The 22740-nt window shown below is 41.2% G+C and overlaps 1 protein-coding gene across 1 annotated transcript in view; it reads right to left on the reverse strand.

The window, feature by feature from the left end:
- The window catches only part of LOC101431607 (calpain-13-like), a 52948-nt gene extending 30721 nt beyond the window's left edge, over positions 1–22227 (reverse strand). Inside the window, exons 1-4 of the mRNA XM_058278206.2 lie at positions 22030–22227; positions 18404–18482; positions 16756–16874; positions 1039–1187 (exon numbers count right to left, since the gene is read on the reverse strand). Coding sequence (XP_058134189.1) covers positions 1039–1187; positions 16756–16874; positions 18404–18482; positions 22030–22227 — 545 coding nt within the window. The remainder of the gene's footprint in view (positions 1–1038; positions 1188–16755; positions 16875–18403; positions 18483–22029) is intronic.
- Positions 22228–22740: the final 513 nt, after the last annotated feature.

The raw sequence follows: 22740 nt of genomic DNA on the forward strand, positions 1-22740 counted from the left end.
CCTTTCTGAACGGCGCCGACATGCCTCAGGACTCCCGGGTCCCACATCCCGACAATGCCTGGCTTTTCCCAGCTTTCTAGCGCTCACAGTCTGATAGGAGTAAAGGGATGTGTCGTTGCCCCTTTTATTTGCCTTTCTCTGATTATGAGGAGCTTGGGTCTCACTTCACAGCCTGCATAGGGCTAAATGACAGCAACGTGTCCACACACAGGCACACACCTGGGCACACCTGCCCCTGCACACGCCCACAAGAGCCAGTCTGAGAGCCTCTGTCCCCTGCCAAGCGCAGTGCCTCGTGTATGTTTAAACGCTCAGTAAGTATCCGCTGGATAAAAGCAACCAGAAGCATCTAAATAAAACCTGTGAACTGGGTGTTTATAAAATCTGAGCTTGTCAAAACCAAAGGCAGTCCCTAAATCATGGTGCTGTGATCAGATAATAACAGGGAACTTCTCCCCTGAATCCCACATACATGCAATCTCACAGCAGCCATGCCAGCCCCCAAACTGCTTGACCCCAGCTTGGACTGTCCACCCCGAGGCCTTTGCTTGAACCATTCCCACAGTTGGGGATGCTCCCGTATATCCACTCTGCCCTTGCTGAAATTCTACCTATTTTGAGTGAGAATTACTCAAAATGTCACCTCCTCCATGAAGCCTTGGCTTGATTCTCTGTGAATCAGAAAGGCAGGATTGTTTGCTCTCTCTCATCAGACTTTCATCATGATATTATATTTCATTTGCACCCTCATCCCCACACTTGCAATGGTGTCGTCATCAGAGCACAGCTCTGTGCTGCCCCTGCCCTGCCCACTCCTGCTCTGTGCCTCTGGGCCTGCTGAGGCCCACAAGGTTGAACCTAGGACACAGCGATTGTTCCTGAGGATGCCCAGCCCAAGGGCAAAGGGCCCGGTGCTTGAGAGCCATTGCTTGTGTTCCCCAGAACTGCTGGAAGCCCCCAGGCTGCTAATGGGGGCATCTGTGAGGGCAAGAAGCTGGCGGCAGGGCCAGCTGGGCAGAGGGGTGGGCCCGTCCTTACTTGGCATAGGCTTTCTCCAGCAGGCAGGGCCAGAACTCATGGCGGTGTCTACTAGGACGCACAAAGAGGTACTCCAGGCCGTCCTCCTGGGACAGAAGAGGCAGGCGGTCGTCCACCACCACGTCCACCCACCGACTGCACTGCCAGAACTGGAAGAGACACGAGCACATCCCTTAGTAAAGTGGGGCAAGAGTGGGGTCCTGCAGCATCCCCACTTGCATGTGGGGACAATGAGTCACAAATCAAGGGAGTCAAAGAAAAAATAGCAGGATTCGGAGGCTCTAGTTTCATTTTGCTACTAACTGTGGCCTGGCTTGAGAAGTCCTGATTCCTTTGTGAGCTTCCAAGACACCAATATGTAAATTTGTCTTGAGACTCTCCAGGTTCATCTTGTACACAAAATGGCAGGAGGGAGTATGTGCTGAATACCAAACGGTGTTGCCTAGGGGACGGAGATCTTAGCCTGGGTGGAGGCTGGAGGGAGGAGGAGGATTTGAACTCACTGTGAGGAGAGAGGAAAGGCAGGCAGACACAGTGGCCAGCATGAGTGAAGATGGAGGCAGAAAGACTCAGCTGGCTGGGGGCACCACTGGTTCTGGCTGCGACCCCTCTCCTTTCCTCCCACCTTGCTGGCCCTGCCATCAGACGACAGAAGGGAAACTGGCTGGTGCTGCTACTGGAAGAGTGCAAAGGAACCAGGTGTTCCTCTCCAAACCAGGCTGTTTGAATTCTTAGCATCCAACTCTAAATTGTTCACCCAGGACAGGGCCACTTGAGGACCCTCCACGGAGAAGGCAGCCTGCTGGCGTGTCTCTCCTGGTGTCCCCATGCTGGTAGCAGCAGGATTCAGGTCTCAGGCCTCGATCAAGGGGCATCTCCCACAATTGGGCTCGGAGTAAAGCCAAATGGATGCGATCTGTCAGCTGCTCACAGTGACAGCCACGTCCACATGGCCCTTTCCACAACCAGGGTCCCAGATGGTGGGCTGTGGGACTCAGCTGGGGACACAGACCGAAAGGAGATGTCTGAGGAGACAAAGCAAAGGAGATGTCCTAACGGTCACTAACCAGCCAGTACCTGCACTTGGTGCTGGCACAGCCATGCCCCTGTGTGTGGACCGCAGAGAGCGGGAAGAGGGGAGCCGGGCTTCGACCCCTGATGCTGAGAGGCTGCAAGGCTGTTGTTAGGAGGCAGACCCCAAACATGAGTGACAGGCAGAGCAGCCAGCCTGAGCCAGATGAGGAGGACAGCAGGACGGCCGGGCTCTGCTCCTCACCTGTCAGGTGTGGTAGGAGGATAACCTGCTTCCCTGTGCTTGTGATCTGATGAGACTGTCAAAGTGGGAGCGGAGCTCTGAGAGCAAGAACTGTTTTTCTGCAGCCTTTAGGATGGTGTCTGCCACCCAGGTCATGGGGACAGTGCGTACAGCCTTCAGTGAGCTCCTCTGCTAGGGGCCTTGGAAGTCACACTCACCCTGCTGCCACTCCCCCACCCCCAGGAATGAAATGCCCCCTAAACTTGTCCTCCTCTACAAAGGGAACAGATCAGAAGGAGGTTCCCAGAGAGGATGAGATGGCCACCATCCCCCATGTTCTGGTCCCCTGTCCATGTGAGGAGGGCAGGCATCTGGATAGTGTCTGCACGCTGCAAGCAGCACGCTGGCACTGGTTTGCATCCACCCAAATGTCTGGCCAGGGAAAACAGGAAGTGCTGTGGACAGAGCATCTGGGACCTTCCAGAGAGCAGTGCCCATGCTCACAGGCAGGGAGATGGGAAGAGGCTGCACAGGGGCCACCACTGCTGCTGCTCGGGAGCTGTGTGACCTTCTTCATGACCCACAAGGGCAGGAGGTGCCATGCCTGGGACGGGGATGCCCTGACCTCATATCTCCACCCACACTTGGAGGAAAGTCCTGGGCCCCCCATTTCCCTCCTTGTGTGGTCCCTGGACCAGCGCTCCAGCATCACCCGGGGCTCATCAGAGACCTGACCTGTGAGAGTTGGGCTGCCGGGAGGAGAGAAGGAGGGAAAAATTTACCAGAAATAAATTAGGGACACGTGGCCAAGCAGAAAAAGGAAGCAAATCTTCAGACTGTGTTCTACTGGATTCAGTCAGAATTCCTTTTTAAAAGGCACATATCTGGACATATTCTAGAGAAATTTCTACACTGCAAAGAGAAAGAATACCTCTTATAAATTTGTAATATGAAAGAGCATGTGTATAAAATTAGGAGATAGATCATCACAGGATTTTTCCCCTGCCATATTGGAAGCTACAAGTCAACGGGCCAAGATTTACAGACTTTTGAGGAAAAGGGATGTGATCCAAGAATTCTAAATAGAACCAAATTATCATTTATAAATGAAAGCAAAAGAAAAGCACTGATGTATCAGGTGTAAATTACTCAAAGAAATACTCCTACATACTGAGGGTTAAATTAGAGCAAAAAATCTCAAGATAAGGGGAAATGAAGGATGAAAGAAACAGTGGTAAGCAATGAGTTTTAAACATGCTTTTTTTCTTTTTTTTTTTTTTAACCAGGAAGCATCCCTTTATCACACTGAATGCGGAATAGATTCCTAAAGAAGGGATGGGCAAAGACAGGCCAGGGATGTGTAAATAACAGGAATTAGAGTAGGAATATGCATATCAAATCAAGAATAATGGCCAAAAATGGTAGGTACAACAAAAAGAGACATCATGTAAGTTTTACTCCACCAAAAAAGGTATAACAGTTGTGAACTTTTGGGCTCCAAAGAATAAAGCAGGAGTCCTAGAAAGGCAGAGCACTTGGCAACACAAGAACTCCCCAAATTATGATGATGGGAGGATCATCAGTTCACCTCTTGAGAATTTGACAAATCAAGCAGACAATTTATGAGCCAAGATGGAAGGGGATTTTAATAATACAATCTGCAAATCAGCAAGCTTGATTCAATAGGTAAAATTTACAACCACTGGATAATATATATTCTTGTATGTCTGTTAAATATTTTACAAAAAATGTCATGGCCTTGGCCATAAATAAAACTGTAATAATTTCCAAAAATGTAGAGATTGTATCAATTATTTTCTCTGTCCATGATTTAATAAAACTGAAACTCACCAACCAAAAGATTATCCTCTACAAAACTTAATCATTTGAAAATCCAATTTTAAAAACAACCTCTCTAGTAACTAAGGCTCCAAACTAAAATGTACTATCTAAAAATTAACAAAGATAAGACACTTCATATCACAACCTACATCTACAGAGATGATTGCAGAGGAAAATCTAAAGCCTTTAAAGCTTTTATAATGAAAAAAAGACAAAACGTTGAGTACAGTTTCAGAAAATTTAAAAAGAACAAGAACATTAAACAAGCAAAAGTAGAGGGGAATTAATAAAGATAAGACTGAGATTGTATAGACATCAAAAACCACAAAAGAAAAAGAATAGAAAGTGATGTAGGCTGTGGATGTGGGCTATTCATCTCTTCATAGATAACCTGAGCTGTGTGAGAGCTGCAGCCCTGCCCTTCATAACCATGGCAACAACACCAATCCTGGAAGAACAATTTAACAACATAAACTCCATAAACTTTAAATATTTAGGGAAAATGCAAACCAAATGTGTTAAAAGCTTACATGGAATATATGACGTTCATGCTAAAAGCTTACCTAGAATGTAGGGGATATGTGTTATTTCAAACTTATTGAGCACTGAAACAAAGGACCATTTAATTCTTCCTCTGTATAAAAAGAACTCGAAAATCTTATTCAGGGCTCGGGTTTTGAACAGAAAGGTCCTGAGCCTGGCCGATCGTAAATAAATTCTCTTTTCCTTCCCAAAATATTACTGAGTCCTAGCCTTTCCATATGCAAATAATTGAACCTCTCGTGATGTTTACTACATCTGGGGGCTCATCCAGGATTTGTAAATGAAGGCCAGAGAAGGTAACATTTCGCTATCCCTTCCGGATCCCCAAGGAAGCCGGGAGGACTCAAGTGAACCCCGAATCTGGGTGTTCCTGGACTATGTTTAGTCCAGAAAAGATGTGGACTCTGCCAGAATCCTCCTGACAAAAAATGGGAGCAATGGAAGGTCTGGAGAAAAATTCTGGGAATGAAAAAAGACTCCAAATGCTGAAAAAGGTAAGACTTCCCCAGTGGAGCATAGTAACAGAAAAATTCTAGCTTTAATTGTTAGGAAAGGAAGTCTGATCACTTTCCAAGAGAGTCCCAGTACCTCCTGAAATTTGGAGGTGGGGGGTGGGGGGGAAGCTCTACTCTCAAGGTCTGAAAGGAAAAAAAGAAAGGGAAAAAAGCCTGGTATTTGGGTTTAGTATCTGGTTCTGGCCTTGTCTCCACTGAGGTAGTGAAGGCTTGATTATAATAGGAAAGGATATTTATAGGTTTGAGTTCTAATGTCCTGAAAATTGGTCTAGATTTAAAAAATCTTAGTTACAGGAAAATGAATTGGCTTTCTAGTGAAGCTTGTCTGGGCATAAAGTTAAACAGTGAAAGGGTTTAGCTGAAGGCTTTTGTTTTGGTGCGAATTGCTGATGAATTCACTTTATAGACAGCGAGCGTAAGCAGGAAATCCTATTAAATTTTAGTATTGAAAGTTCTCTTTTTCTAAGGTTTGTAATGGTTGCAGGGGCAGCTGTGTCAAAATAGAAATTGTAAGTCAGATTAATAGGCTTTGTGCTTCTGTCTGTGCCTGTCCAGTGCTGGTGTTAAATTGTGTAATTATGTAAAGTGGTAAACTTGGTTAAGCTGGAGCCCTCCCTTGCCATTAGCAAACGAGTGAAATAATTATAGTTTATAAAGCAAAACTGCAAAATCTAAATATTTGTGCATGCTCTGCTGTCTCATCTCTGGGTCCATCCCATTTGCCAGGGCTCAGGAATTGTCCATGTCCATGCCGCACACCCAAGTTTATTGAAACTGGCCCCAGTCAGGATAGCTGATAAAACCAGTAACTTAAATCATAGCCCTGCCAGGGCAGGAGGGTCCCTGGGAAAGCACTGAGCCTAAAAGGTTCTTTTTGAGCCATTTTAGTGGCCTGAAGCTTGCCACCATTGCCTCCCCCCTTCTCCCTTTAGAAGGATGCATAGCAAAAGTGGAGAGCTGGCAAAGGGGGGAGGTGAAGGAGATGCCAAGCAGCAATAAAAATTCCTTCCCTAAGGCCAAAACAAATTTGCATAGCTAACTTTTGCTCAGGTTCTGCTTTTCTGAATCTCGTTCTTTGCAAGTCTATGAAAAAAAATGCTTTGAAATGTTTTAAAGTTGTAAAACTGGTAAAGTACCTTTATCTAAAGGAAGGAGGCTATTTCTTGATGCTTGAAACAATAAACCTCTGATCACTCAAAGCCCTGTTAATGGTTTGGCTAAAAACTATCAGCAGTAAAGGTCATAAAACTACCAAAAAAAAAAAAAAAAAAGGAAAAGAAACCCCAATTTGGCTTAACAATGGTCATACTAAATTTAATCAGCTTATCTCCCAATGCCCTGGAGATGCTGAAAATATGGAATTCTGTTTTGATCTGTGCTTAACTTTGTGTTAAACTTTAAAATCTGTGTTTGGCTTTTGTTAGTTTGCTTGTGCCTAAGAAATTATGGTAAAAAGTAACTTAAAAATGAATCTTTAAATGCCAATGCCGTTTCGCTGGTGAATTAAATGCACAGCTTGCAGATTAATTTGTTTAGTTACTAGAAATACAGGGAAGCCTCACAGGATTGTTACTAATAAGGCTCTTATAACTTAATTAATAAGGGTGTCCAATTCATCTTAAAATAAAAACATACTAAAAACTGTTACAATTAAAATCATTGTATAAGTACCTTTATATATATAAAAATTTATAACTAAAGCTCTTATAATGAAATAAATGTGGCCTGGATTTTGGATATTGTAATACTAATATTGAATTAATTTGCCTCTATTTATGACTACTTCGGGTTTATCTAGTGCTTGCTGTGATAGTGGTAGTTATTACTTAAACTGATCCTATAATTATTTTATAATTAATTTCACCCCTGGTCTTCAACTATTATAATAGTAATTATAAACTGCATTTGCATTTGCCTTTACTTACAGTTCCTGCAGGTCTGACCCACCCCTTAACAATTCAACTTGATAATCAAACTTTAAAAACTTATAATTAAATTTAAAAAAAGGGGAGGTTATGCATATCACTTTTGTGCCATTCTAAATATTTTTGGTCTTCTCATTTAAAGGAAAAGCTGTCTTTTTCCTTAACCTTTAAAATAATATAAATTAATTCTGATTGGCCATTTCCACCAAGAATCAGAAATAACTGTTGCCAAGTTTTCCAAAAGTAAGCAATACTCTTCCCGATGTACCAAGCCTTATTAAGCAACCCCCCTATTGTTCAGGCAGTCTCAAAGAAAAAAAATGAGTAAAAGCTTCCCGGTTTCTTTGCAGTCTAAACAAAAGCCCAAATGCTTGCCAGATCCCCTCCAAACAGCAATGTAACTAGGAAAGTCAATGAGGGAACTATATTTTGAATTAACCAGCGAAGAAATAGATTTTAAATAGCTAAATGGTGTTTCTGTATCAAACTATTCATATCTGCCTATATGCTCAAATTGTTAAAGTTAAATATGCAGTTATATAAGTAATATGTATTTAATAATTGTTTTATATTCCGGAGTCTAAAAGTTAGTATGCTATTAAAATTGTTCACAGTTTTAGAATTATCAAAAACAAAAGTTTTAAGCTCCTGTAAAAAAGGAAAACAACATTCTTTGGTTAATCAATAACAATTTCAACATGTTTAGCTTAAGTACTATCTCTTGGATTTTTAGAATACCAGGTTAATAAGTTAACATTATATGTGTTAAATCTTTAAAATAATAAAAACTGTAAGCATGTGTTTAATGAAATTAAATTAAATATAGAACTGCTCTCTCTTAAATGCAAATGGTAAATTCCATTAGTCACTAATTATAATCTAAAATAAATTTTCCAGTCTATAATTGTGGTCAATTGTAAAAAGTTTGTAAAAGCGTCTTCCAAACTGAAGAATTTAAATGGTGCTAGTTCTAAAAAGTCATTATTAACTAAATACCTGGATTAATATTAATAACAAGAAGTAACTTCATAGTAATGAAACCTGTCTAAAAAATCACTGCAAGGTGCATATTTAAGCAATGGTAATAAAAGGTTACCTTAATTCCATTAGAAATCTTCTGTTTTCATTTTAACAATGAGAAATAGTTTTTTCTTCTACTATTAAGGTAAAACACCTGCTAATATTTTCATGGTGAAAGTGTAAAAATAAACAAAGCCATTTGATATGTGATGTTTTGCATTAAAAATGTTAAAAAATATATAAAGTCAAGGGATAAATTTCAACATTGTCAAGCCCTCTTGTGCATTCAAACCAGGCCTTGAATACATTGCAGGTTGCCTCTCCATATGAGTTATTGGTTAATTTGATCACTGACCTTTAAAACAATAAATAACTACTACTTTTCTGGTCGTGCTTCTGAATTGGATGGAAACTACTTCGCGGTTTTGAGCTCTTGCAGCAGCCAATAGTGGCTAAGGACAGTCAAATGTACAATGAATATCGTCTTCCAACTGGCACCGTTTCATAGTGTCAGACAGCACTACGCACCAGGCTGGTAAAATCTACTCCCTAGTTTCTCTCTAGGATCAACCTTACTGCAACATCTTTGAAGAACATACTTAGTGGAGCAATAAATACCAGAATACTGTAAGTAGAACTTAAACACAATTGGCATTATGGCCTGCTCCTATGGAGAGAGAACATATAAAGGATTACAAACCTGAAACTTAAAACTATTAATTGCAACTCAGAATCCTTATGCATTAAGTAACACATTAATTAATATTAAGTGCTGTACCTTTATCTTGTTCTAAATATATGCCTCGTAATTATGATGTTATCTTTTCTATTCTAAATCAGGTACAAAAGTACATGTATATGTGCTTTGTATATGTACTTTTGTACCTGATTTAGAATAGAAAAGATTTGTACATGTACTTTTGTACCTGATTTAAAATAGAAAAGATAACATGGCAATTTTACCATGTTAAATTCCTGGCAAACTTCATTTTCTAAATAGTAATGAATATGTCTATAAAATAAAATATCATCTTAGCTAAAAACAATGGGGCCACCAGTGGCTTACAGGTAACCAGTTAATTAATACCAGGTTCAGGCACCCTATTACTCTACTGTACTCTACTGTGTAGCAAAATGAAGCTTGCTTATTAGCAGTGGGTCACCTATTAAACAACCAAAATTATCAGAAATTATTCAATTAAAACCAAAATGTAAAAAAATTATTCTGTAGTTCTGATCACTCCCACAGCTAAAAGAATTTCCAACTAGGTGCACTAATCCTGAATAAAGCCAACTGCCCCAAAAGGTGCAAGTTCACCAGGAACACCTGATGAAGCATATGAGTGCCAATCATTAAACAGCCAGAAATGTGTCTTCAAAACAAAGCTAAGTACCGAATACTGTTATCTATTACAATATCTCTGAACATAAAATAACTTAAAAAAAAATATATATATATATATATATTTTAAGTTCCCCACCAAATTTCAAAAAGTGCTGTCTTTGCAGGCACCTATCTCTATAATCCAGTGTTCTCTTTTAACACACACATATTCCAAAATTCTAATTAAATTTGTTTCTTTCAGAATGAACATCTTATTAGCCATATGAAACTTCATCCAACTTCATACAAAATGCCATATCTATCTTCCTCCAGTCAAAAGAAATAACGAAGTTTTTACACCTTATTAGGTAAGGACTACAACCCATGGCCAGCAGGAAGTAGTTACAGAAAAGAGATCATCTCCCTTCAGCACCCCTTTAAGATTAAAGATGTAAACTCTCTAAGGGTAAAATAAAATTAATAGATGGTTCTGGAGCCTGGCAAGAAATCCACATAAACACCAGTAACCCCCAGGACGGCTGCAAGGGGTGCGGGGCCCACCCCAAGGATTCTACTATCCAGGACAAAAACTTCTTCTGGAGACAGGATAAACCCTGGATGTTACCCAGGAACTTTGTCTTTAGGCCCTCACTGGAAAATTAATAAGTGGGATAATCAATCAAGTAACAACAAACAGCCACCCACCTCACAATTCCAATAATAATTATGCCAAAGTTTAGCAAGTTAAGTTAGCATAAAGGGGAGAATGATATAGGCCGTGGGTGGGGGCTGTTCATCTCTTCGTAGATAACCGGAGCTGTGTGAGAGTTGCAACCCTGCCTTTGGTAACCATGGCAACAACTCCAATCCTGGAAGAACAATTAAGCAATGTAAACTCTATAAACTTTAAATATTTAGGGAAAATGCAAACCAAATGTGTTAAAAGCTTACAAGGAATTTATGAAGTTCATGCTAAAAGCTTACCTAGAATGTAGGGGATATGTGTTATTTCAAACTTATTGAGCACTGAAACAAAGGACCATTCAATTCTTCCTCAGTATAAAAAGAACTCAAGAATCTTATTCAGGGCTTGGGTTTTGAACAGAAAGGTCCTGAGCCTGACTGGTTGTAAATAAATTCTCTTTTCCTTCCCAAAATTATTACTGAGTCCTGGCCTTTCCATACGCGAATAATTGAACCTCTCTCAACATCTACTACAAAAGAATTAAAAAAAAAAAAAGTTGTGACTCCTTGGGTGAAGTAAATAATGCTTTTTCACTAATAACATCGAATGTTAATGGGTTGAACTCCCCAATCAAAAGACATAGACTGATGGAATGAATAAAGGAATATGAGACATCTATATGATGTCTACAAGAGACTCACCTGAGAATTAAAGAGCATGACCAGGTTAAAAGTGAAAGGTCTGAGAAAGATATTCTTCGTGAATAGTAACCAAAAAAAACTGGAGTAGTGATCCTAATATCAGACAAAATAATTTCAAATGCAAAACTATTAGAAGGGATGAAGAAGGTCATTACATATTAATAAAAGGGGCAATTCACCAAGGAGAAATAACTATACTAAATATTTATGCACCTAACTTTAGTACCTTAAGATATATGAGGCACACACTGGCAAAACTGAAGGTAGAAATAGATGTCTCTACAATAATATTAAGAGTTGGAGACTTCAATACACCACTCTCAGTATTAGATAGAACATCTGGACAGAGCATAACTAAAACAGAGAACTTGAATCATATGAGAAATAAACTAGACCTAACAGACATCTATAGAGCATTGCACCCCAACACAGGAGGACATACTTTCAAGTGTTCTTGGATCCTACTCCAAGATAGACCAGATGTTGGGTCACAAGAAAAGTCTTAATAAATTAAAAAATATTTAAATTATACAAAACACTTTCTCTGATCATTATGAAATGAAGCTGGAAATCAATAATGGACATAAAAAGGGAAAATTCATAAACATATGAAGATTAAACAACACTCTTAATCAGTTGGTCAAAGAAGAAATTGTAAGAGAATTCAGCAAATATCTTGAGAAATGAAAATGAGAACACAACATATCAAAATCTATGGGATACTGCAAAGACATTTCTGAGAGGGAAATTTATAACTCTCAATGCTTACATTAAAAAAGAAGAAAGAGCTAAAATTAAAGCTCTAACTGCACACTTGGAGGAACTAGAAAAAGAACAGCAATCTAATCCCAAACCAAACTGAAGGAAAGAAATAGTACAGATAAGAGCAAAAATAAATGAAATTGAGAACACAAAAACAATAGAGAGATCAACACAACCAAATGTAGGTTCTTTGAGAAGATCAACAAAAGCGACAAATTGTTAGCTAGACTGACAAAAGACAAAGAGAGAGAAGAAGGAAATAAATAAAATCAGAAATGAGAGGGGGAACATTACCATTGACCCCACAGAAATATGAGACTTCATAAGAGGAAACTTTGAACAATTGTTTGCCAAACAACTAGACAATGCAGAGAAGATGGGCAAATTCCTAGAAATACATGAACCACATACATTGACCCCAAAAGAAATAGAGGACCTCAACATCAATCACAAATGAAGAGATTTAAATAGTCATCAAAAACCTCCCAAAGATGCAAAGCCCGGGCCAGGTAGATTCATAAGTGAATTTTACCAATCTTTCAAAGATGATCTAATACCAATCTTGTTCAAGCTCTTCCAAAAAATTGAGCTCTTCCAAAAAATTGAACAGTAAAGAATGCTACCAAACTCATTCTATGAAGAATACATCACCCCAATACCAATACCAGATAAAGATACTACAAAAAAAGAAAACTACAGACCAATATCTCTAATGAACATAGGTGCCAAAATCCTCAACATAATATTTGCAAACAGAATCCAAAGGCACATTAAAAGAATCATACACCACGATCAAGTGGGTTTTATCTCAGGTATGCAAGAGTGGTTCAATGTGAGAAAATCAATTAGTATAAGCCACACTGATAAACTGAAGAAGAAAAATCGACATGATCCTCTCAATTGATGCAGAAAAGGCATTTGACGAAATACAGCATCCTTTCTTAATAAAAGGTCTCCAAAAGATAGGAAATAGAAGGAAACTTTCTTAACATGGTAAAGTGCATATATGAAAACCCTACAGCTTTCACTCAATGGTGAAAGACCAAAAGCTTTGCTGCTGGGATTCGGGACAAACAAGGATACCCACTGTCACCATTGTTATTCAGTATTGTGCCAGAGGTTCTAGCTAGTGCAATTAGACTGGATAACTAGATAAAAGTCACCAAAATAGGAAAGGATGAAGTAAAACTTTCACTATTCACTGACTATATGATCCTATATGTAGAATCTCCTGAAAAATCCAAAATAAAGCTACCAGAACTATTAGACAAGTTTAGCAAAGCAGAGTGATACAAGGTTAATATGTAAAAATAAATAAATAATAAATAAATAAATAAATAAACAAACAAAGTGAATCACAAGAAATTTCTGGTTTCTCAGTGTATGTAAAATTTACATTTATACCCTGCTATATTCTATTCAGTCTGCAATAGAAATATGTCTACAATGTGCATACCATAAATAAAAAGACTTTAGTGCTCAAAAATGCTTACTATCAAAAAAAAAAGATTAATATGGAAAAATCAATAGCATTTCTATAGACTACTGATGTGCAATTTGAGGAGGAAATTTTAAAAAATCCCATTTGTAATAGCAACTAAAACAATCAAATATTTAGGAATAAACTTATCCAAGGACATAAAGATCCTGTATTCAGAAAACTAGAAAACATTCCTAAAAGATACTAAATAAGACTTAAATAAATGGAAGAACATTCCAGGTTTATGGCTTGGAAGATTAAATATTGTTAAGATGTCAATTCTACCTAAACTGATTTACAGACTCAGCCCACCCCAATAAAAATCCCAAGAGCCTTTTTAGCAGTAGAAAAACCAATTATCAAATTTATTCATAAGTGTAAGGGTCACCAAATAGTGAAAAAGATCTTAAAAAAGTACGACATTGGAGGCCACTCACCTTTGAACTCTAAAGCATATTACTTAGCTACAGTGGTAAATACAGCATGGTACTGGCATAAAGTCAAACAAATTATCAATGGAACCAAATTGAGAACTTAGGAATAGACCCTCACATCTACAATCAAGTGATTTTTGGCAAGGCAGTCAAGGCTTCCCTAGGCCAGAAGAGTCTATTCAACCAATGGTGTTGGGAGAACATACACATATCCAAAAGAAAATAGAAGACCCATATCTCACACCTTATACAAAAATTAACTCAAAAGGGATCAAGGACCTAAATATAAAAGTGACAACTGTATAACTCATAGAAGAAAAAAAGGAAAACATCTTCAAGATCTAGTGGTAGGTTATAGTTTCTTAAACCTTACACCCAAAGCATGAGCAACAAAAGAAAAAGTAGATAAATGGGACCTCCACAAAATTAAACACTTTGTACCTCAAAGGACTTTTTCAAAATGGTGAAAGGGCAGCCAACTCAATGGGAGAAAATACAGAAAATATTTGGCAATCACATATCCGATAAGGGTCTAATATCTGTGATATACAAAGAGACCCTACAACTCAGCAATAAAAACACAAACAACCCAATTTAAAAAATGGGCCAAAGACTTGAAAAGACAAGTGTCCAAAGAAGAAATACAACTGACAAAGCAACACATGAAAAAAATGTTCAACATCACTAGCGATGAGGGAAATGCAAATTGAAACTATAATGAGATATTTCACAACAATTAGACTGTCCGCTATTAAAAAGTGAGAAAACTGTAAATGTTGGAGAGGATGTGGAGAGATAGGAACACCTATTCACTGTTGGTGGGAATGTAAAATGGTACAGACACTGTGGAGGACTGTTAGGCAGTTCCTAAGGAAATGGAATATAGACTTGTCATGTGACCCGATAATACCATTACTAGGTATATATCCAGAAGAACTGAGAGCAGAGACACAAACAGACATCTGCACACCGATATATTCATAGCAGTGTTATTCATGATTGCTAAAAGCTGGAAACAACCTAGTTGTCCGTTAATTGATGAATGGATAAAAAAAGTGTGTTTACATATGAGACTATTAGGCAGTGGTAATAAGAAATGAAGTCATGAAGCATATGACAACATGGATGAACCTGGAGGACATTGTGTTGAGTGAAGCAAGCCAGACATAAAGGACAAATACTGCATGGTTGTGCTATTATGAACCAAATATGTTGTGTAAACTCATGGAATTAATAATTAGAGTACAGGTCATCAGTAAATAGGAGGGTAGAAGAGAGTTAATCTGTGCAGAATTGGTAAAAACGTTGCTTGTAAATGTTTGGAAATGAATGGAAATGGTGAAATCACATAATATCATAGAGTTTGTAACTAGCAGTGCTATTGTATGGGTATGGCAGTAGTTGAAAGGGAAATTCTAAGGTCATGTATATTACTAGAAGGAAAGCTAAAAACTATACCAGGGGACCGTATAAGATAGTAAAACCTCAAGTAAAACACGAATATGGCTGCTTTTGCATATATAAGACTTTTTAACAAAAAAGAAATACAAACATACTCAAGAGAAGAAAAAAGATTAGAAGCTGTGTACGGCAGGGGAGGCATACAGAGATTCAGAGGTGATGAGTTCTGTTCGTTTTATGTTTTTAAATTATTATTATTACTGAAATAATGAAAGTGCTCTAAGAATGATTGAAGTGATGAATCACAAATATGTGATTACACCAAATAACGTTGATTGTACCGTTGGATGGATAAATAAAATAGAATTGATCTGTTAAAAAATTTGCAGTTCTTTCAAAAACCAATATAGCAGATAATTCCCTGGCAAGCAGGATTAAGAAAAAAAGGAAAATAAAAAAGTAGATTTGTCCATAGATAAAGAAGAGATGAAATAAATTGCCAGATAATACTATGAGCAACACTATGACAATAAATTTTGAAATATACAAGAGTTGATTTTTCTGCTAAATTACACATTTCAACCAGAAGAAATGAAAACCAAGCAAATTAATAGCTACTGAATAAATTGGAATGGTTTAAGAAATCGCATTTAAAAGAGACCCAGCCCAGATGATATAACTACTAACAAAGAAAAGATCATCAACACCAAGCAACCATTATTCCAATTATTTCACACCAAGGCTCAACTGCTTCATTTTAAAAAAGTAGCATGACTCCAACATGAGAAAAATAACATTAAGAGAGGAGGAACAAATTTCACTTATGGTTTATATTAAAATATTTTAATAAACATTTTTAGCAAATTAAATCCAACAGTGTATTAAAAGAACAGCTTGCTAGGAACATACATTACTAAAATCAAGAGAAGATGGCATTTTTCTTTCATCACTATTGGTCAAAATGTTGTGAGATTCTAACTAATGCAATAAGGCAATAAAGAAAAAAATAATTCTATAAAAATTAAAAGGAGAAAGACAGAATTATCTTTATTCGCAGATTATTAGGTAACCAGAAAATCCAAAGACAACTGAAAATTCAATTAAATGAATAAAAGAATTTGATCATAAGCTTAATATGTAATAAAATGTTGATTTTTCTCTTTTCCAGCAACATTGAGTCAGAAATGAAGAAAAGAATCTCATTTAGTTTTCACAATTTTATAAAATTTTACAAAATTGTAAAATATTTGAGGCTAAATTTACCAATATGAAAAACATAACTATAACATTTTAATGAAGTACTTAAAGCTGGTACTTGATAAATGGAAAGATAAACCATATTTCTGGAAAAGAATAATTAAAATAATAAAAATAAAAATTTCCCAAATTAATGTATACACTGAGTGGTGCTCCATTCCACATCAAAGAGGCATTTTTTAACAGTACAAAAAATGATTTAAAAATTGCCAGGGAAGATTAAACACACAGGAATTAGCAAGATATATTTGAGAAAGGAATAAGACTAATGAAGGAAAACTCAGCCTACCAGAAGCACAGGGCCTGGTGCAGAAGCAGGAGACGATGCTCAGCCGTGGTCACAGGCTCTTGACTAAATTGCTCTTTTGTTTTTGTAATTGTTTCTGCCAGGTCTTTGATCACATTAAAACATTTAACTACTGGACCATAAGCCCACCTAAACCCTTTGGCTTTTTTGGCGGTGGCCGAGTAACACCAGGTGCCTCCAGCTCGGCTGCCAGGCCCCTTGGGATGAGAGCACTTGCCTCCCGCTGCCCCTGAGAAGCCCATAGGAGCTCCCAGCGGCCCACGTACCTGGAAATGGAAAATCCCCGCGTAGTTGCGTGAAAAGCTTTGGTCCTTGGGCATGATCCTCTCCAGACGCCTCGGGTTCTGGGTCAAGGAGCCCAGCGCAGCCAGCACCCAGCAGTCTCCTGGAGGGAAGGGGCCGTGAGCAGCCTGTGGACCCTCCAATGACCACCGCGTGCGCGTCACAGGTCCTGCCCCAGCGGCCACTCACCCCCTTCTGAATCCTGCTTTGTCCCCCCCCCCCACCCCGAGCGAGAACTGGGGGAAGGATTTCCTGGGCCAGGCCAGTTCTGAGCCAGCTGGGGAAGGGGCGGGCGAGGGGCTGGCAGGGTGGAGGGAGAAGAGACAGCATGGAGCCCTGGCCTCTGGGGAGCGGCGGGCAGCAGCCCCCTACCCATTTCTCATTTTTGCCAGACGTGACCCGCGCTCAGATGAAAGCTAATTTTAGTTCCGACACAGGTAGCAGAGGTGCTCTTGAGAATTGTGGAAAACAGTCTGGAGTTTTCCTCAATTTGCTCAGCACTCCCATGGCAGGGCCTCTCCTGCGGGCACAGGGCTGCTTCTCTCCTCCCCCCTGAGGGATCCCGGGTGTGTGGCCTGTAGTTTCCCTCCGTGGTGTCCTGAGTGGCCCTTTTGAGTCTGCTCCTCCCCTTTCCCTGAGTCCGCCCTCCTCCACCTTCAGCACAATTACTGGGGTGCCATTTCATGCCAGACATGCTGCTGCTCTGGCTGCCTGGTGGGCTGGGCTTGGGTGGTCAGCCCTGGATTCTAATCCTGCTCTATCACTTCCTGATTTTATGGCACGAAGTCAACTATTTCATCTCTTGGACCCTGAGTGTTACAGCTGAGTTATGATTCCCAAAAGATTTGTTCAAGTCCTAACTGCAGGGACCGTGGATGTGACTTTATTTGGAAACAGCTCTTTGTAGCCGTAATTAGTTGAGTTAATTGAGGTCCCACTGGATTCGGGTGAGCCCTAAATCCCACATGACTGGCGTCCTTCTGTGAAGAGGGAAATTTGGGCACAGGGAGAGAGAACACAGGGAGAAGATGGCCCTGAGTGGCTGAGGCTGCTACAGGCCAAGGAAGCTGGAGGGGAAGGCAGACCCCTCCCCTCAAGCCTTAAAAGCAGCAGGGCCGCCCGACACCTCAACTTTGACCTCTGGCCTCCGGGCCTGGGTACAATCCATTCCTGTTGCTTTGAGCCACCCAGGGTGTGTCCTGGTTACAGCAGTCTGAGGACATGAACACTCTCAGTTTCCCCGTGTGTAAGCCGGGATGTGGCCAGGAGCCCAGGAGTAAGGGGACAGCAAGTGCCCAGAGTCCAGCGCAGCTACTGAGGAACCCACATCTGTGCTCCCCTTTCCATGCTCCTTTCCTTCCCCATCTCCCAGCAGCTGGGGCTCCCCCTGCCCAGTGCTTAGATTAAACCCTGGGGCCCTTTCCCCACTTCTTCAACATAATTGCTCCCTAAATTCCCCTCTACCTCCTGCCCCCGTCCCCCAGCAGGGCCAGTGAGCAGCCTGGGCAGGAGGAGTCCTCGCCCTGTAGCTGGAGAAGAACCCTGTGAGTCGGGGGTCCCATCCCCCATCCCAGCCTGACTTTGGGCGCCTGCCCTGATCTTGGGCTGGAGGGCAAGCTGTGGAGTTCTCACCAGCACTTCCCTGTTGGATGTCAAATCTGCTTGCACTTCCCAGGATAAAGTCAGGGGATCCGCTGGATAAATCCTTATCCTTAGGAAAGAGGGAGAAAGGCCATGAGCATCTTTTACTGTACGACCCTGTACGACCCCAGGCAACATTCGCTTTTTCTTTTGAGGAAGAGAGGTTAACTATCAAACAGTGCTTGAAATCTCAGGTGCCGTCACTCTACAGGTTTCACTGCCAGTGGGAGAAGGCAGGTGCCAAAGGGGAGGATTTTCAACAGTGATTCCTGCTTTCCTCTTGGAGGCTACTCTCGCCCTCCCAGTCCGTGCACGCCTCTTGCACAGGAGAAGACTAGGTTTAGCATCTCAGCTTTAGACACAGACACTTCAGATGGAGTGGCCGCCAGAGCTCAGGCTGGGCTGGGTAGCAGCATCCACTCCCTTTTCTAGTTCTGCTAGAGGCTTTGCTTTATTGGTATCAAAGTGAAGCCAGTTAGTTCAGGGAAACGAGGAGAAGAAGAGCCACACCACCATGGCCGACATGAGACCTTGCTGAGACACTGACCTTGACCTTGAGGGCCCGGTTGGCACTCTTCCCTTCCTGTGCCAAGGGGAGGCCTTGGGTATTCCAAACAGGCCTTATCATAGGCCCCCAGCATGGGTGCGGTATCTGATAACAGCTGGGCCCCTCCCCTTAGCATTAGCAAGGGAGTAATAATGTAATAATTACTAGTTTACAAGGTGACGGCACAACTGAAAACCCCCTCTCTCTGCCTAGAGGAGCCCGCACCAAATCTCGTTATTTCCGTCCTTCTCTCCCACTTATCAGCAAGCTCTGTTCTATTCCCCCCTTTCCTAACAAATTCTTTTTAGTGGCCTAACTGGCATGTCCTTAAATTCTTTTATGTGACATAGCTAGGAACCTAGAGGAATCCAACACTTGCCAGCTTCCAAAGTTCTTTGACTCTATGGAAATCAGCTGTTGACACAGTCGCCTTCTGACAACTTCTGCTATCCAGTGCTCTGTGGTCTGTCTTCACAACCTAACCTGACTAGGGGTGCAGGCAGCGTGAAAGCTGACAAGGGGCTGGAGTCTCTCAGGGGCATTGACTCAGGACCTAGTCACAGGCTGTTGAGGAACCGGTGGGGTGGGGGTCGGGGATTCCCTAAAAGGAACTGAACAGAGCAGGATGTGAAGGGGCTTCTACTATGCACAAAATTTGGAGGATTGGGTTAATTGTCATAGGGAGGGAGGACAAGAGGAAGGAAGGAATAGGGAGAGAGAGTGAGAGTGGGAGAGAGAGAAGAACCACATAGAGAGAGCCTTGGCACTTGAAACAACGTGTCCACAGCAGGCATTGAGGGCTGAGCCCAGTATCCTGGGGCTACTGTTGAACCCAGCAAGCCTGGATGAAAACTCCAGAGAAAATGACATCCATGACAGGGCTTGGCAATTGCAGGAAGTGTGGAGCTGTCCATAAAGGCCAGGAAGCGGTGATGGCTTCAGACCCAGAGGGGCTGCCTCAGCCAATATACAGTTTCAGGAGCTCTGATCACACCTCTGGACAGGCACCTAGCAAGCTCCAGATTAGGATGCAGTCTTCTGGAAGTAGTGATGGAGATCTGAACATGACAAGAGAGGCACTTGCCATAGTCCCTACAGCATCTCTCTAGTCCTGCAGATTGTTTCCTCTGACAAATATGTTCTCCCTGAAGGTGTTAGCTGAAATTGGCTAGAGCTGACACTGAGGGGAATGGACTGTGGAAGCGCGAGATTCCCAAGGCACAGAGCCCGGACCTTCCACCCTTGACATCCCTCCCAAATGAATCATCATGGTGAATGCTGGCATTCAGTACCTATTGACAATGGGCAATTCACTGCTCTAAGTACTGTAAACATTTAGTTCTTAAAATAATCTCATGAGGTCTACCTATCATTTTTATCCCCATTCTTTTCCACTTAAAAAAAAATAGAAGGATCGAGCATTACAGAGAGGTCAACTTTAGAGAGAGGTTTGTTCCTGGTTACCCAGATGAGGGAGTGAGCCTATTGGTAAAGGTATAGTAATTGCCCTTTGTGATAAGGAACACTAAGAAAAATGTCATAAAGGTATCTGTGTATCCATTTTTAAAGAAATGCTGGGTTTTGATAAAAATGCAACCATTTCTAAATGGAAATTTTATAAACTCAATGCTATAAATATAGTCCCACATCTATTGCTAAGCACCATATGAGGAAAATATAGCAGTTTCTAAGAATCTCAGCTTATGAAAATAACAAAGGAAGCATTTCACCCTTGGGAACTTCTTTAATAGAGTTCTGTCTCAGCTCTCCTTAGGAAGCGACAGACAGAAGGAAAGAGCCACTGCTGGGAACTTATGGCCTCTGACTGATAAGATGGCGCCCATGAGGACAAAACACCCCCATCTCTCTTTCAGCAGCATCCCAATCCCCATCTGATTCCCTCGTAACCTTCTCTTCCCCAAAGCTACAATCTGTCTCCAGTTAGGGCAAGAAGAATCATCTCCAGAGCACGATGTCTGAGTATTCCTTCCCACAGCGGAATGGAGTTAGATATCCCCAGACCAGACACGTGCTTCTTAAAAGAAGGAGTCTCCTAACCTCTTAACAGGCCTCACCAGAAAATACATTTTCTCTGACACTAACTGACTTTACTGAAAGTGCATAGCATTTGATTGGTGCTCAGTAACATTTGCTAGTGCCATTATCATTAGTTTACTAGGCATTACATTGCCTCCTATTGTTCCAGGTTCTACTGGTGGCTTTTGGGGAGCATGACTAGGAAGAGTGGGCACCAGGGCCTCCGAAGTGGCCCTTCCCTGGGTCACTGCATCATCCAGTAACCCTGGTGAGATTATGAGAAGGTTGTGTCTGCTGAGGATTTCCCTTGGAGCTTCATGCCCTAAAACTGAGATAGTTCTAGAAAAATCAGACCTTGCTGGGCTCATCATGCTGGGAGGTAGATTTAGTGACCATGTGCTGGGATGGGGGAGTCAGCGTGATTTGAATATTACCCTGCAATATCTCCCATATATTTTACAGCTGAGCTCTGAAATTCTTTTTAAGATGAAAAAACCTTTATAAGACGAGAATGTAAAAATAAATGACAGAGGTGAGATACTTATTTTAATCCATCCTCTGGTATAAATGATGGATGTGATATTTTCCTTTAGAGAAATTTCTAACTGGGAAGGAGCTAAGAAATACGGTGAGACAGTGACACTTGAAGAGAAGAATGGCAAGGAGAACTGATATATTGGCTCAATTACAGAAGTGAAAAAGGACCCTAGAGTCTAACTACATCTTACTACTACAATCTTTATCTCAATTTCTCAGATAAGAAAACTATAGCCTTTATAATCTACTGATTTGCTCAGAGTTAGAAATGGGAAGAGAACCCAGGGCTCCAGCTCCTGGTACAGGGTCTTTCTATTCACTGAGAGGTTACAACACCATAGCACAGGGACCAGATGAACTTCTTTCTCTTTCCAGTGTTGCTTGGGGCATCCTAGAAAGCCAGGTCTCGAGGCCTGTCCTCCTCTCTTTGGGAGGTGCTATGGTAGGGAGCTCATAGGGCCCGTGAGCTTGGTGTAATCCTGGGGGGCTCACTCACCCATGGCCGCTTCCACTGCAGGCAGAAGAGGTCTCTTTCCTTGAGCAGCTTCGGTCCTATGGAGGAAGCCATGGCAGGGAAGGTCTCATCCTCAAATAGCTGGCCCTTGCTCAGGCACTGATCCCGTAAAGAGTAAAAATCCTGGTCCTTGAACTTTATGATGGGGGTTTTTGCTGGATGCTCTTGGTAATGAGTCATGGCCCCCTTGTAAGATGTCTGAGGTCTTTTCCTCCTGGTGAGAATAAAAGGATATTTTTAGGAGTGAGCCATCAAGTCCTTCTCTTCATCAGGTGTGAGAGCCAGTTGTCAGCCACCTGGTCCAGGATTCAGGCATTGCTATCCCAGCGCAGCTTTCAGTCCTCTGCACTGTACAGCCACTCGGTATACTCTCATGTGCACAAAAGAACTTTCCGTATTTGTACATTTAAGGAGGATTTATTGAGACCTGATCTGTGCCAGACAGTCTTCTGAATGTCATAAATAAGATATGATTTTTATTCCCTACATTATCACATGGGAAAGATAGATAAGACATTTCAACAACCGGTTATAATTCAACAGAATTCGTTCAAGGGAAAATGTACACAATGTCCAATTTGTTAAAGGAGCAGCTAGGAACTGCCAAGGAGAGTCTGGGATGCCTCTTCCAGAGGTGTGACATTTGTATTGGACCTTGAGGGAAGAAGAACTTGCCAGGTGGCGAGGTAGTGG

Source organism: Dasypus novemcinctus, chromosome 17, assembly GCF_030445035.2.
Source record: "Dasypus novemcinctus isolate mDasNov1 chromosome 17, mDasNov1.1.hap2, whole genome shotgun sequence".
Taxonomy (NCBI): domain Eukaryota; kingdom Metazoa; phylum Chordata; class Mammalia; order Cingulata; family Dasypodidae; genus Dasypus; species Dasypus novemcinctus.